The sequence below is a fragment of the Aptenodytes patagonicus genome, chromosome 11 (assembly GCF_965638725.1).
Source record: "Aptenodytes patagonicus chromosome 11, bAptPat1.pri.cur, whole genome shotgun sequence".
Classification (NCBI taxonomy): Eukaryota; Metazoa; Chordata; class Aves; order Sphenisciformes; family Spheniscidae; genus Aptenodytes; species Aptenodytes patagonicus.
Window position 1 is genome coordinate 24176598 of NC_134959.1, and position 14183 is coordinate 24190780.

The 14183-nt window shown below is 55.2% G+C and overlaps 1 protein-coding gene across 6 annotated transcripts in view; it reads right to left on the minus strand.

Annotated features, from left to right (window-relative positions):
• Positions 1 to 623: 623 nt before the first annotated feature.
• Positions 624 to 14183, minus strand: part of CPNE2 (copine 2) — a 58733-nt gene continuing 45173 nt past the window's right edge. For 5 of the 6 annotated variants that reach the window (XM_076349567.1, XM_076349566.1, XM_076349568.1 and 2 more), the window contains exons 12-16: positions 13387 to 13441; positions 8353 to 8404; positions 6990 to 7123; positions 2210 to 2446; positions 624 to 1204 (exon numbers count right to left, since the gene is read on the minus strand). In XM_076349567.1, coding sequence (XP_076205682.1) covers positions 1097 to 1204; positions 2210 to 2446; positions 6990 to 7123; positions 8353 to 8404; positions 13387 to 13441 — 586 coding nt within the window. In that variant the 3' untranslated portion in view covers positions 624 to 1096. Of the gene's footprint in view, positions 1205 to 2209; positions 2447 to 4764; positions 4932 to 6989; positions 7124 to 8352; positions 8405 to 13386; positions 13442 to 14183 lie in introns of those variants that run through there. The other variant, XM_076349571.1, reaches the window with a different exon arrangement.

The window sequence follows — 14183 nt, forward strand, 5'->3', positions numbered from 1 at the left end:
TTGGAGTGAGGCTGAATCGCTGGTGAACTCTGCGGTACGTTCAACTTTCTACCTGCCAGCTTCAAAAGGCCTTAATCTAGTTAACAACAGAGGAAAGCAGCAACTGGCGCTGAAGACAGCACGTTGCTGATGAGCAGCTCAAAGGAGCTGCTGGAGAGCAGGATTTCATTACCCAGCCCGTCTTCTCCCAGGCAGCAGGGAGCTTTTGTTACTCAGACTTGGAAAAATTTCTAGAGATGAAGCAGCAACGAACCGTGAAACTCCTTTGGCCAGCTCGTTGCGGGTTCACTGGTGTTTTCCCAAGCACGCACGCGTGTGTGCGCACACCGGCCCCCTGCCCTCGGCTCAGGCGGGCACTGAGAGCTGACGGGGGGCGGTGTGAAGGGACGCTGCCCTCCCCGGGACATCCATGTTCACCTCCGCCTTCAGTAAATCGCCCTCCGGCACGCTGCGTTGATGGCCTGGGGCTGCTCCTGGGGCGCAGCGAGCAGAAACGCTGCGCGCAGGGTGAGCGGCTGGGGGACCAGGGCAGCCCGTGTCGGGGTGACTCTCGAACACCCAGCACCGCTGACCATGTAAGGTGCTCCCAGACCTTCCCATCTAGGACACCCTTGTTTTAAATGTCCAAGTTTCTTTATTAACCTGAGTATAACAAATATAACAAGTACACAGTATAAAAATGAACATAGAGGGTGACAGATGTACAGGTACAACACAGATACATGAACTATACAATGACCAGTTCATTGAATGATAATAATATATTAAGCATTTCATTGCTTGGAAAAAGCAAGTTTTGACTGTAAAAATTGTATCCCGTTCCACTGAAATTATACAAAGTACATTCAATACTGAAAAGTGACTGAACAGAGCAGGACCAGGGCACGGCCTGGCCCCTTCGTGTTACCTCGGGCCGGGACTGTACAAAATGAATCCAGACGCTTCTCTGGGATGAGTTTTAAGAACTTAGCAATTAAATTAAGAAGTACAAAGTGTTTCGGGGAGGGTACTCTTCTCTTAAAAGCATGTGGAACATGCGCTTTCGGTAGGACCAACAGGCTTCGGCAACATGCAGAGGGCGCAGCCTGGCACAGCTCTACGCGGGCTCCGAGTTGATGGGCGGCAGGTTTTGGTGCTTGAAGTACTGCACGACTTGCTGGGGCAGCTCTGCCAGCACGGCTTTGGCCAGGGTCTCCTTGGGGGCCTGAAAGGGAACAAACACCGGCCTAAGAACGGCTGTAGGGGACCGACCGAGCAAAGGTGGCTGGGCTGTCTCCAACTCCAGACCGTGGCATTTCATTTAATACCCCCTTGAGTCTACTGGCAGCCAGCATTTTATACACCTGGGATTATATTCTATACTACACCTTCCCTCCAGGAGATAATTCATGGTTAGGGAGGAATAAAACATCCTCGGTAGGTTAGAAAAACCAGGTATTGAGAACAGCGGGTGAAATGGAAATACACTTGCAAAAAGAGGGAAGATAAGCACGGGCCGATTTTCTGCATCCTCTGGCAATCCTGTGCCAGCAACAGCGGCTGACCCAGGGCTGACTCCTGGCTGACGGAGCTGGGCAGAGAACCGCATCTCATTTTGTCTTCCCCCCCCCCCCCCCCCCCTTTTATTCTTTTCCTTCATCAACTTTTTTCCAACACACAGCGGTGGGTCGGGCAGCGGGAAGCCACCCCGCAGAGGGGACACGTGCAGGGCCGGTGCCAGCGTTACGCGTTTCTACAGGCACTGGGCGGGGACCGGGGGGGCTCGGGGCTCGCCCCCGGGACTGGGGCAATTCAGCATTAAGTCCTCAGCACGTGGCATATCGTGGGTGCTGGATGAGGGCCGAGCGGGAGACACCGGCATGGGACCGTGGCGAGGGACGCAAGCCCCCCGCTCGCTGATGTGACCCTGCTATAATGAACTGGTTTTTGACGAGGGGTGGCGGAGACAGGGGCATTCTCGGATGGAGCACGCTACGGAGGTGCAGGGCACTGGTGCCCCTGCCTGCCCCTGCCTGCAGCGCCGATTTACGTGGTCCATACCAGCACCGCCGAGGGATGTGGCGTTTAGGGCCAGGGTAAGGCAGGTGGGTGCCAGCCCTCTACCTTTTGCCTCTAGCTGCCTCTAGCAGGGCTGCTCCACACCCAGGGTCGTTTCCAGGCTTGAGACCCCATTTCTGCCTGTGGTCCCCTCCCCGCTGCCCACACTCACGTTGCGGAAATCCCGGAAGGGCACGAACTGGACGATGTCGCGCACGGCCTCCTCGCCGGTGTGGGAGCGCAGCACCCGGCTGTCCCCGTCCAGGAACTCCATGGCGGCAAAGTCGGCGTTGCCCACCCCCACGATGATGATGGACATGGGCAGCTTGGATGCCTGCACCACGGCGTGTCTCGTCTCGTCCATGTCGCTGATCACCCCGTCCGTGATGATGAGGAGGATGAAGTATTGCTGCGCAGGGGAGGGCGGAGGGTCAGACCTGGTGGGATGCCGGGGCACCCTCACACCACAGCCAGAGGCTGTGGGGTGCGAGCAGCCGGGATGCTCCGCGCGTCAGGGAGAGGCAGGTCCCCCGGGGATTTGGGAGCGCGAGGTTCATTGCTTCCCAGGACAGGTGGCACCACCCCCCTTTAGCAGCACCCAGACATTTCAGGTGCTCCCATTCCCCCTGGTTTTTGAAAGATAATAACCAAACAACAAACCAACTCCCACCCCAGAATGTTTTGCTGATTTGCTGATTTACCACATTTAATGATGGGAAACCCCCCCGCGCACACACCTCTGCAGAGCTTCTGCGTCACGGCCAGGAGTTTGGGGCCGGGACACGAGCCCAGCTGGGAGATGAAATCTCCCCCCCTACCCGCACACAGCGGGGCGCGTTTCGGGGAGGTCCCCATCGACACATCCCTGCGCCGATGGGGAGCATCTCCTGCATCCCAGCGCCGGGCTGTGGGGCACGGGGGCCCGTCCCATGCTCGGGGCTTGTCCGTCTCCCGTACAAAGCCGTGGGTCTTGGAGGCACCGAGCAGGGATGCAGAGGGTACTGGAAAGCTGGGGGGATGCCAGAGCAGTGGTGCTGGCACTCGCTCCCCTTCCTGCAGGGAAAGGAGGGCGACAGGGCTGGTCCACAGAGCTGGGGGAGGACAGACGGACAGACGGACGGACGGTCCTGCTGGACCCAGCTCAGCAAATCTGGGGCATGTGGACCCCTGAAAAGCCCATCTCCTCCGCCCCAGGGGCAACTAATGGTTCAATTCTGGCACATTACACAGCCTGCGTGTGCTGGAGAAATGACGAAAACAAGCACTTAAGCACATTAAAGTCCTTTGTTCCTCCCCTCATTCTTTCCATTTCCTCTGAAAACCGCTAGCGCAGCCGTCCTGGAAAAGCAAGAGAGGGAACGCAGCCCCAAGCCCATTTTCTTGGTCTTCCTCCAGCCCACATCTCCTGAAACCTTCCCTAAGTGTTGTCTTCCCTCGACACTCTCCGGTGCTAAACTCCAAGTACAAACAAGGCTGGGTCGAGCTTAAACACAACCCGAGGATGCGGGTGAAGAGGTTTTTTTCCCAAGCCAGGGCAGGCAGCCAGCCCCTTCCCGACCCCGACCCCTTTTGATGCGTTAGCCCTGCCTGCAGAGCACTGCCCAGGGTTTAGTTTTTCCCTAAACCCGAACTTTTCCAAGCAAACCATGGGGAGACGTAGGTCTGAAGAGCAGGACCCCAATATCCGAGTCTGGAGGGTAAGACTAAACTCCAGGAGAAGACCTGCATGCTCCTACGTGGTGGCCAGCGCTGGTCATCACTGGCAGCAGGACAAGTGACTGGGGCCTGACCCTGTCTGGGAACGAGTACGGGAGGAAGAGCAAAACCTTGATGAGAGCAGCTGGTAACGGGAACGACTTTAAGCTCATTCCCCCCTTCCTCCCCTGGCCTCTGTGCGTGGTCAAAAAGAGGAAACCTAGAAAGGACTATTTCTCTTTGTTCCCTTTTTTCTGTGAAATCCATAAAGGGATCAGGGAAAAATGCTGGAAAGTACACAGGAAAAGACGGGGGAGCAGAGCTCATCAAATGTTTATCACGACACATTTCAGAGGCCAAGTGGAATAAGAGCTGATGCTGGGGGTCAGCCTCAAAGCCCGGGGGGCTGCAGCAGGGCGAGCTCGCGGGGAGCATCGTTATTAGCAAGGGAGCAGCGGGCACTGCATGAGCGCGTCAGTGGGAGACTCCCCAAGGAGCGATGACAGTTTTGGTGGTGTCAGTAAATGGCAGCAGGGCAGGGGTGCTGGCGGCACCTCCGGGTTCCAGCCGCTGTACCCAGCCGGGGTGCCACCTCCGCCGAGCCACAACCGGAGCAGCTGCGGCAGGGACCAGGTTGGCCCCATGGCCGGATCCCCCCGGGCTGGGGTCTCCATCGGCACACCAACCCGGCATCGCCCTCCCCCTTTCTCCTCTTTTTGTTGTTAAAATGGCCGGTCTCTGCATCCACCGAGGGCCTTGGGGATGAATCCTGATCGTTTGCTAACGATATCAGCAATTAGGCTCACACGCGTGAGCAGGACTTGAAGGGATTAGGCAGCACAAAACAGCATGTGGTAAGAAAAGGGGAGGTTTGGATGCAGGGACCCTGCTGGAAAGGTGTGTTTAAATTCCCCAAAGCTTATTAATCCTTCCCCGAGAGTCAAATCGTGTGTAATCCCTCTGTCTCCCCCCCTACCCGGACATGTTTTAGTCCTCCCATCCCTTAAGAGCCGACAGCTCCAGTGTTTTTGATCCGCGTTGCCATGGAAAAACTATGAGATTTTTGGTTTTATTTGAAATGTTGGGAGCAAGTGAGAGCAGGAGGAAGAGGAGGGCAGGTCCAGGCAGCCACCGAAGCCGGCAGCATCAGGGGTGGCTTTGCTGCACGCGTTGAAGATGGGATGGAAGAGGAGAAGACCCTGGGGGAGAGAGATCCCTCGTCAATAACGCTTTGTGCTTCCAAAAAAAAAGACTGAGCCAACCCAGGCTTGCCTCTGATGGCACTATTAGTGCCCATTATTTAAAATCTCCCTTGATTAAACTATTAGTGCCAACGGAGGGGTGCAATTTGCATATGATTAGCGCCTCTGCTCAGTGCAGAGCCTGTGGGCTTCTCCCTCCCCCACTGACGCGGAGAGAGAAAACGAAAAAATGAGGAGCGACCTGGGTTTGTGCTGAATTAAACCAATTTCAGTATTTCCTTGTGCCCGGAGCTGGGAAGAGCAACAGCGCTCAAGGCAAGGCTGGAAAAGGTCCCCTTCGGGAGGAGGTTTCGGGTGTGATCCAGCTCTGCTCCAGGCAGGAATCAGGGAAGCTTTTATCCCGAGGCAGCTCCTGCCATGCACGTGCTGATGCCCAAGCTGAGCTGCTTTTGGCCAGCAAAACCCAGGGGCCAGACCTGCCGTCCTCCGTGGGCAGCCTGCTGCCACAGGGACCCAAGTGAGCTCCATCTTGCAGTCTTCAGATGTTCTTTGCACCCCTAAGAGGACACCCGGTCACCACCAGCAAGGCTGGACCCATGGCTGCAGCTCCTGGCGCACACGGGCATCCCGGCACCCCTTCAACCACCAGCCTCGCCCTCCAAAACCACACTGGCACCGGCTCCCTCGTGGCCCGGCTCAACTGAGCATGGTTGTACGGGGCTCCTGCGCTGATGAGCAGCTTTTTGACATATGGATGTGAATGGTCTGATGGACTAATTAACAGGGACTTCCAGGACTGCCGAGCGGCTGGAGCGGCTGCACGGGAACCCGAAGCCTGGCTCTGAGCCTGCTGCTTGTCCAAGTGGCGTGAAAAGCAATGATCAAACCCAGCCATCCCGTGGTTTTCTGCAATTCCCCCTCAAATATAAAAAGCTATTTGAAGGGGGATAGCAGAAAGGTCGTCTCCTGGCAAAAGGTTCAGATACGGCAGCGGCATCACCGTCCTAGTGCCCCCCCGGGGACCCCAGGACCGTCCGGTCCGTCCTGCCCCAGGACAGTCCTGCAGCACGCAGGAGCAGGAGGCTGTTTTGAAAGCAAGAACCACGCTCCTCAGGACTGTCATTCCCCACTTATCCATAAGGACAGAGGTTGCCTCCTCAGAGCAAAGCGCCTTGGAGCTCAGCAGAGGATGTTTCAGGAAAAAAATCAGGAGAGAACAAAGTCGTCCTTTCCTGTCTCCTGCCAGCTGCTGCCCAGCACGTGTCAGGGACTCCTGAGCCCCAGCTCGCGCTGGTGCGGTGGTGAACAGCCCTGACGGTTGGGTCTGCCAGGAGCACACCCCTTCCCTCTCCGGACCCTCACAGTCCTCAGCCCCAGACACCATCCCGGGACGGTCTCGACTCCCTGACTCCACTGCACACTGGCCTGTTGGATACCCGTCACCCAGCCATTCCTGGGGGGCCTCGCAGGCCTTCCCTGTAAGAATTAGGGAGAAATCAAACACTTTTTCACCAGTCATGATTTTATGCATCTCTGATATTCCCAGTTGACTTCCTGGGCCAGAAGGTCCCAGCCTTATTGCTTCTTGTACGGGAGCTGCTCCACGCTGCGGAGTGTCTTGGCCAAGTCTCTCGCTACCATTCCCAGGGCCGTTTGCTCCTCTTTGAGATAAGGGGACCAACATTTAAGACGGTGCTCAAGGCATTTGTATAAATCCACGGGGCGCCCACCTCACGGCATCTCCCACCCTCGTCGCAATTCTCTCCCCAATAATTTCTGATTTTCCACAGCTGCAGTTTTGTTGACTGTTGTCAAGTTTTTGAGCTTTTCTTTTCTTCCTAAGAAGCATCTGCAATGACTCTACATTCTCCGACTGTATTGACGACAGCCAACTGAGAGCCCACAGCTGCAGGGACCCCAGGGATGGTCCTGGTGGGAGGACCCTGCCTCCCCGCCCGCAGCGAAGGGAAAGACACAAAACCAAGCTCAGGCTTTGCCTTCCCCTGCCTAAAGTCATCAGGATTGCCATCGCGTCACGGGATCTTACGGACTTACGGATGCAGCCTCCTGTTGGGTGGCCTGAGCTGCGAAGCGGGCCACGTGGTTGACGATGGGGGAGAAGTTGGTGGGTCCGTAGAAGCGGATGTGGGGCAGGCAGGCCGAGTACGCTTGGACAATGCCCTCCACACCTTCAGGAAAAGCAGAGAAGCCAGGCATTACAATGCGCCACAGCTCAGGCCCGCCACAAGTCCAATTAAGCACCATTAGCTAACGCTGTCATGGGAGCTGAAGTTAGACCTTCCCCCCCCCCCCCAAACTCATCCAGCTCCACAAGTTTCATCCACCTCAACTCAAATTTTCTAATACCAGGGCTTTGCTCTTTAGTCACTTTGTAGTGGGTCCTCAGACCTTCTGAGGTAAGAGAGCTCTCGTGGTGCCCACAGTCAAAGGCGGCTTTCCTTGGGTTTCTGCAAAAATCTCAGAATCGGCCAAAGAGGAGGAGCAAAAAGAAAAGCAACTCCTGGCCTCTGAGCATAACCAAAAACCAGACAGACATGGAGCAGAGGCAGTGGAGAGAAGCAAAACAATCCCAGAAGCACCCTCTGAGCTCCCAAGCTGTGTTTGGGACCTGCAGGTCATCGGAGACCCTTCTGCTTCTGCCACACCAGAACAGGGTAAATGGCTGCTCTCCCGACAGGACGCATGGGTGTGTAATTCAAAAATGACCAATTCCACAACTGACCAGCTGATAGTCAGTTCTTTGGGAAGGACCTGTCACTGGTAAGAGCTGCGAGACAGTGGCTCCTGCACCCCGTAACACCTGCAGTAGATCAGGTCCAAGGAATGCTTTACAGCTACCGGAGCGGGACTGAACGGAGCAAAGGCAGCAGAAAAGCAGATGTTCACAGCCAGCCTTCATCATCCAGCGAGCGAGGTTTGGAGGCTGCCCGAGCCCCCGTGTTGCTGGGGTGAGGCAGAGGTCAAACCGGGCGACTTTTGGAGTCCGCGGTAGCCCTTACCACTTAGATTTGAGCAGTTCTTCAGCCATGACTGTGACCAGCCCTCAGCTGCTAAATGAAGCATTAAGTCTGAATTCCTCGTCTGCTAAACAGGCCTAGTGTTTCTTGCAGGCTTGCTGGAGGAGCAGACGGCTGGTAGGACACACCAGACATCAGAGCGAAGGCGGATTTTATGCTGTCTGAATCCAGTTGCATTTTACCCTGGGCCTTCCTACACACCCCCAAATTTTCTCTGCTTTCCTCTGAGTACACCCTTAGCACGTGCTCTGCTTCACCGTTAATGTCTGTCTCTGAAGAGACCTTGAAAAATCCCCGAGACGTTATTGGAGAAACGCAGAGGGAAGGGCAGAAGACACTGAAGGCATCTAAGGAGTCTTAAAGACCGGGTAGATGCTTACCTGAACAGAACGGGTTCGTGGGATTGAAGTTAATGGCGAACTCATGGGATACCTGCGGAGGAGAAAAGACCCAAATTAACACGGAGGGCCAGTGCAGAGCAGGTTGCTCACTATCAGTTTAGCTGATGCTGCAAGGCTGGTTTGGGTCTGATGCTCCCCTGGGGCAGGACCCGGTGGTCGCAGACGTTACGGTCCATCCTGATGGGTCAGTAACACTGCCCAGCCCTCTGCTACCCAAACAGCAAGGAGCAGCAAATACAAACGCGGTCAGGGTTGAGCAGCATTTGAGGATGGACTGGTTCCTCAGTCCCCCCACCATGGAGCCACCTGAAATTATCACATCACAGATTCTCCTACAGCGATCAAAGCAGGTTTGTCCACACGGCTGCCCAGAGGGAAAGCAGGCAGAAGGGCTGCTCTCAGCCGGCCGGGCCATCTCACCGGTCACTGGGAGAAATTCCTTCATCCTATTGCAGGTTATAAAGGGAGGAAACTCAATTAACATCACAGGGAGCCCCAGTTCTGGCAGCATCCCGGTTCCCCATCTCTCTGCAAGTGGTGCGGTGCAGCAGAAGGGAGGCAGGCACAGAGCGAGCTGTGCTGGAGACCTGATCTGGCATGTCAGCTACCGTGGCAAAGCCAACAGATGATGAGCTTCGTCATCTGGGCCATCATGAGGGTGGAAGGCAGCACAGGAGAGGTGATGTGAATGCTTGGGCGTGACGGACAGCAAGTCCCAGCACAATCTGGGTTGGTTTTCACTGACCATGAAACCACCCCTCCTCCAAGGCAGGTGCAAGATCCTTCAGGTTTTCCACCACCTCCTTTCAAGCTGAGGGAGATGCTCTCACGAGGAGGTCCTGTGGGACAGTGGCAGCAGCAGATAGCCCTGCACACCCCTGTCCCTGGCTTGTTGCACTTGCCCAGCCAGAGACACCAAACAGCAGTGCTGACTGCGAATCACGAAACCTTCCTCATCTACTTCCACGGGAAGACCCTGCAGACAGAAACCACAAAACGTTGGGCAACCATTGCTTTGAACCTATCCCTGCCCGCAAAGGCAGGGCAGCTCAACGGCCCGGGTGCAAGAGAGGGTCAGGACTCCTGGCCTCCAGTAGGAACCTCGACAGTGCCGGCGTGGGCCAACAGCTTTGCTTGGGGAACAACCATCAGATCTGGGGGCTTAGGCATTCTCTGCTACCTGCAATTTAGGCACCTTAAGAAGCAAACAGACTCTCAGGAGCACCAAGGACGCGTGACTGCCTCTTCCAGCACCTCTGAAGGCGGAAGGGGGTGTTTTGGGCTTTCAGGCCAGCAGCTCAAGGGCTCTGAAACAAAAGCTCCCACTCTGTTCATGCCAGAGTTACAAAACAAGGATATTTTTCTCCCTCTCAGAAGGGTGGTGGTTTGCTGAGCTTCTCAGCCAGGGGATCGCTTCAGGACATGTGTATTCATAACACTGGCAAAATGACTGTCCTCCAAAGCACCCTGTGAAGCAGAAGTCCTCCTGAGACTGCAAAAGCAACACGCATCTGATTCAGACTTTCCAATTATACTGAGCATTGTGTCGAAAGCAGCAGAAACTATTTTTGCAAGAGGCTGTGGGGGGGGAAATAGCAACCAAACAAAAGTAGGTCAACCAAAAGTCCTCCCCGCGCTGCAAAGCTGACGAGCTGTCGGACCGGCGAACGTCAACAGCCTGCTTGGGTCTCTCCATACCTGTCGAGCACAACCAGTAACGCTCCCAGCCACCAGTAACCCCAGGGTTACATAGCCTGAAACACATGACTTGGTTTTGCATACACCCTTTCTCGTAGAAGCCTCAATTTTGGGCAATATATCCAAATTCAAATTTCTTGATTTTCAGTTGTAAAGGGCTCACTGTTTTTCTTAGAAGACATTCAAAATTCTGCCATACGAGTATTTATAGACAAGGCAAGCAAAAATATTTCCGTGTTTTGCACTGCAAAAGAGGGGTTTCTCTTTCTTTTAAGCAGCAACGGAATGGTTTGGAGCTGTGTTCCTCACCGTCTAGAGAGCGGACCCCCTGCGTGGCAGAAGTGTTTCAAAACCTCCTCGGGAGTTTTTACAGATTATATATATATCTCTGCTAGAAAATTCAACAAGAGGGCTTCAAAATAACAAAAAAAAAAAGGATCTCATTCCCTATACAGCTCATACTTTGAAAAACAGTTTCTGTGAAGTCCAATTAAATGTATATGGAGCACCTACAGGTATCGCATTCACCAGTAACCTACAGAGAGAAACTCTTGCAAACCACCCCAAAGGGTAAGACGTTCATCTGCAGCCAGGCCGTGCCTTCTTCCAGTCCTGGATGGGGATGGCTGCAGCTCCATCTTTTCCCATTAGGAATTACAGATGTCCCTCGCAGATGCACGGCTGGAGCCCATGCCGGAGAACTCACCCCGCAGAGGGTTCTCTGCCACCTCCCCCAGCGATCCCACCCCTGCCGCGACTCAGTTTCCCTATATATGAAAAAAAAAAGGCAAACGGAGGGAAAGCCTTGGGGAGGTGGCACATCGGCAAAGCCACCAGCTTCGGCTGAGCTCTGTGGGCGCAAAGACATTTCCTTTGGCCGACCCCATCAGACTAGATATAAGGAAGAATTTTTTTATGCTGTGGGTGTAAAAAGGGTGGTGAAACACTGGCACAGGTTGCCCAGAGAGGTTGTAGATGCCCCATCCCTGGAAACAGTCAAGGTTTGGGTTTGGGTTGGACGAGGCTCTGAGCAACCTGCTCTAGTGGAAGATGTCCCTGCTCATTGCAGGAGGGTTGGACTAGACGGCCTTTGAAGGTCCCTTCCAACCCAAACCATTCTATGATTCTATCTCCCAAACCCGGGGCGACCGGTGGGGCTCCGATGTTAAGCATCACTGTCTCCACTGCCGCCCTGCCTTTGCTCATCCCCCAGAAACTGCAACCCATCTGCTTCCCTCTCCTGTTCCCTACTGGGAAACTGCTTGAGGCTCTGCACAGAGCTGTTACACCACAAGATGTTCTTTGACATTTCCAACGAGACTTTTGTGTGCAAAACATCTCGCTCTGACTGGCGCCTGGGAAGCGTTGGGGGAGCCATGGCAACGGGAGCACAAAGCGCCATTTATACGGCTCTTATCTCTTAGCGATCTTCCCCATTTTCACTCCGGCCTGGGGGTACAACAGCCGCCCTTCACCGTGTCCCCCGGGAGTATCATTGGCCACGCTGCTCCCCGCTGCCTGCCCGCTGTAACACAGGGCACTGGTTTCAATGAAGAACCGCTGCTTTGGCTTTGAAATTACCCAACGAGCCCTGATGGCCAAAAAACCCTTTAATGGGTGAACCAAGCCAGTGACGCACAGACCCTGCGGGCCAGGCAAGCCAGGGAGGCGTGAAGCCCCGGGCTGGAGCCGTGTGGGGTGGTGCACGGGGGACACCCCCACTGCTAACGAGAAACAACCGATGGGTCACTCTGGGCGTTAGGGTGGGTGACCTTTAGGCACGGGCCAAGCACCTAGGGAGGGAGAACTGCTCTCTGCTGGGCTTTACATGGGCTTAGACATCATTCTGGGGGAAAACGAGGTGTTTTTTCCAGTAGCGCTTACAGAGCATCCTCAGGCCCGTGGGAGCAGCTGGAAATATTTCTGCGGCAGGCTGCAGGAGGCAGCCGCAGAGGGAGCAGAGGAGTAGCATCCCTCTGCCCCCCCAGCCCCCAGCCAGCATCCTCGACCTGGTTCCCCCTCCAGCCTTGCAGGAAGGGCCGTTTCCAGCCCAGCGATGCCTTTCCCACGGGCACTGACCCACACGCATCGGCAGCAGAGCAGGATGCTCGCCGGGACGATTCACCCGTTCCCCCAGCAGCCCGAGCCGCCGTACCCTTTCCAGTGTTTTCCATTCCTATTCCTCTCCCCAAGTAATAAATCCCTGATGGCAGCTGGCTGTTAGTCCTTGGAAGCTGCCTACCAAGATTTTCCCACCGAAAGTGGTGAAGTGACAGACCAAAGACTTTTGCTGGCCAAGGAGGATGAATCAGCTCCAAAGTGCACACGGAGGGATCTCCTCCTGTGGCTGGCAAACAGCGAGAGCTCCCACTTGAGTCACATGAATTTTGGCTGCCAGGAGAGCGGAGAAAAGCGCAAAGCCGGAGCAGGCAGGACATCCCCAGCCTTGAGGGCTGGCAGCGATGAGCTTCCCGGCCCGATTCATGGCCGCTCATGACTTACGTGCCCTGCTGCGCTCGGCCCAGAGCAAAGCTCCCCTCCCAGAGAACACAAAAGGCTCGCTGAGGTTCAACCCCAGGCCAAAGCTGGGGACTTCTCAAAACCAGCGAGCAGAAAGAAAATGCACATTAAGGGCGTGAGCAAAGAGCAGCCAAAAGACCCAGCCAGGAACGAAAGGCGGTGGTGTCCCGGCGCATCTTCTCAGCCATGAGAAGATGCTCCCCACCGGCCGGCACGGGCTGCAGGAGCAGCCCCAACCCCTGCCCACGGCATCCCTCCTGACGAGCAGGATGCTCCAGCTCAGCCCTTGCAGGACCAGGGTGCCTTTAACCCCTTCAGTGCCGAATCCCAACAAAAGATCAAGATGGCTTTTGGGAACGCCCCTCTGCTCCAGTCCTTGCAGGCTCTGCCTACGCAACATCACGTCGAGGCTACCCAGCTCCCAGCCCCCTTCCAGACGTCGCCACTGTCTGACACACTCATCCAGGGGCCCTTTCCCTTGCCCAGAATTGTTCCTGCCTCCCGCCAGGAAAATGAATCAACGCCTGGCTCTGCCCGTTAATGCCAGGGAGCTGCTGCTTTCATCCCAGCTTAGAAGGGAGGAACCGGCTGCATGTGCCCCATCCCCACCTCGCCGCCCACCCACACTGCCACATCTCACTCTCCACCAGCTGAAATCCCGTGTCCGCCCATTCCCCCTCTGCCCGACAGCTTTTCCCAGACCGAGCCAGCCGGGAAGCCCCGTCAGCTCCGCTCCTGCCTAGGCAATATCAGGACAAACCCATCTCAAACGCGCAGATGACCACAACACTTCACCTTCCAGTCCGGCGGGAGCTGGGCGCCGAATCCCAGAGCAGGAAACATCTTGTCTCTAAGAGAGGAAGAAAAACATACAGGTGTATTTACGCACACATGAAGCAGGCTTGCACGGCTCTTGCTACGGTCCCCCTGTGCTACCAGCTGCCCAACACCCAACTACAGCGAAAGCACCAGCTAAAAATGTGCCAGCCTTCCCTTCTCCCAAAACAACACAGTGCCTTTAAAAATCACGAGAACTGAACTGAGACAGAGTAGATGTTCCCTTTGGCTTTTGATCTTTAGAGAGAAAAGAGTCCAGCTTTGCTTTGTCACCCACAGGGATTAGGAGCATCCTCTTGCCCAAACACCTGAGTCTCTTGCAGACATGTAACCCCGGAGATTTAAAAAAAATTAACTATCCATTTTGGTCACAAAAGCCAGCCTGGTGAGACCAACAGATTTCTCTTTTGTTTTCTCTATTGATGTCTAAGATGATATTTTCCTGTGTTGCACATCTCAGGGCGGCTGGGGAACAAGGCAGCCTGGCAGTACAGCTGCCAACGGCAAATACGAGCAAGCTGAGGGCATCTGCCTCTGCGCCGAGAAAGCACCGAGCGGCTGCTCTCCAGCTGTCCCCAGTAAAGGATGCTCCACCTCTGCTAATGCACCCTTCCTCTCAACAGCGGCAACGGGGAGAGAGGAGAAACCCTGTCCTTACCCTCTCCTCCTCCTGCATCCCAACGCATATGGCAATTTTCTCCCAAGGAGCTTTTCAAAAGCAAGGTATTATTTAGCCCTGGCTTTGCAGACGGGAA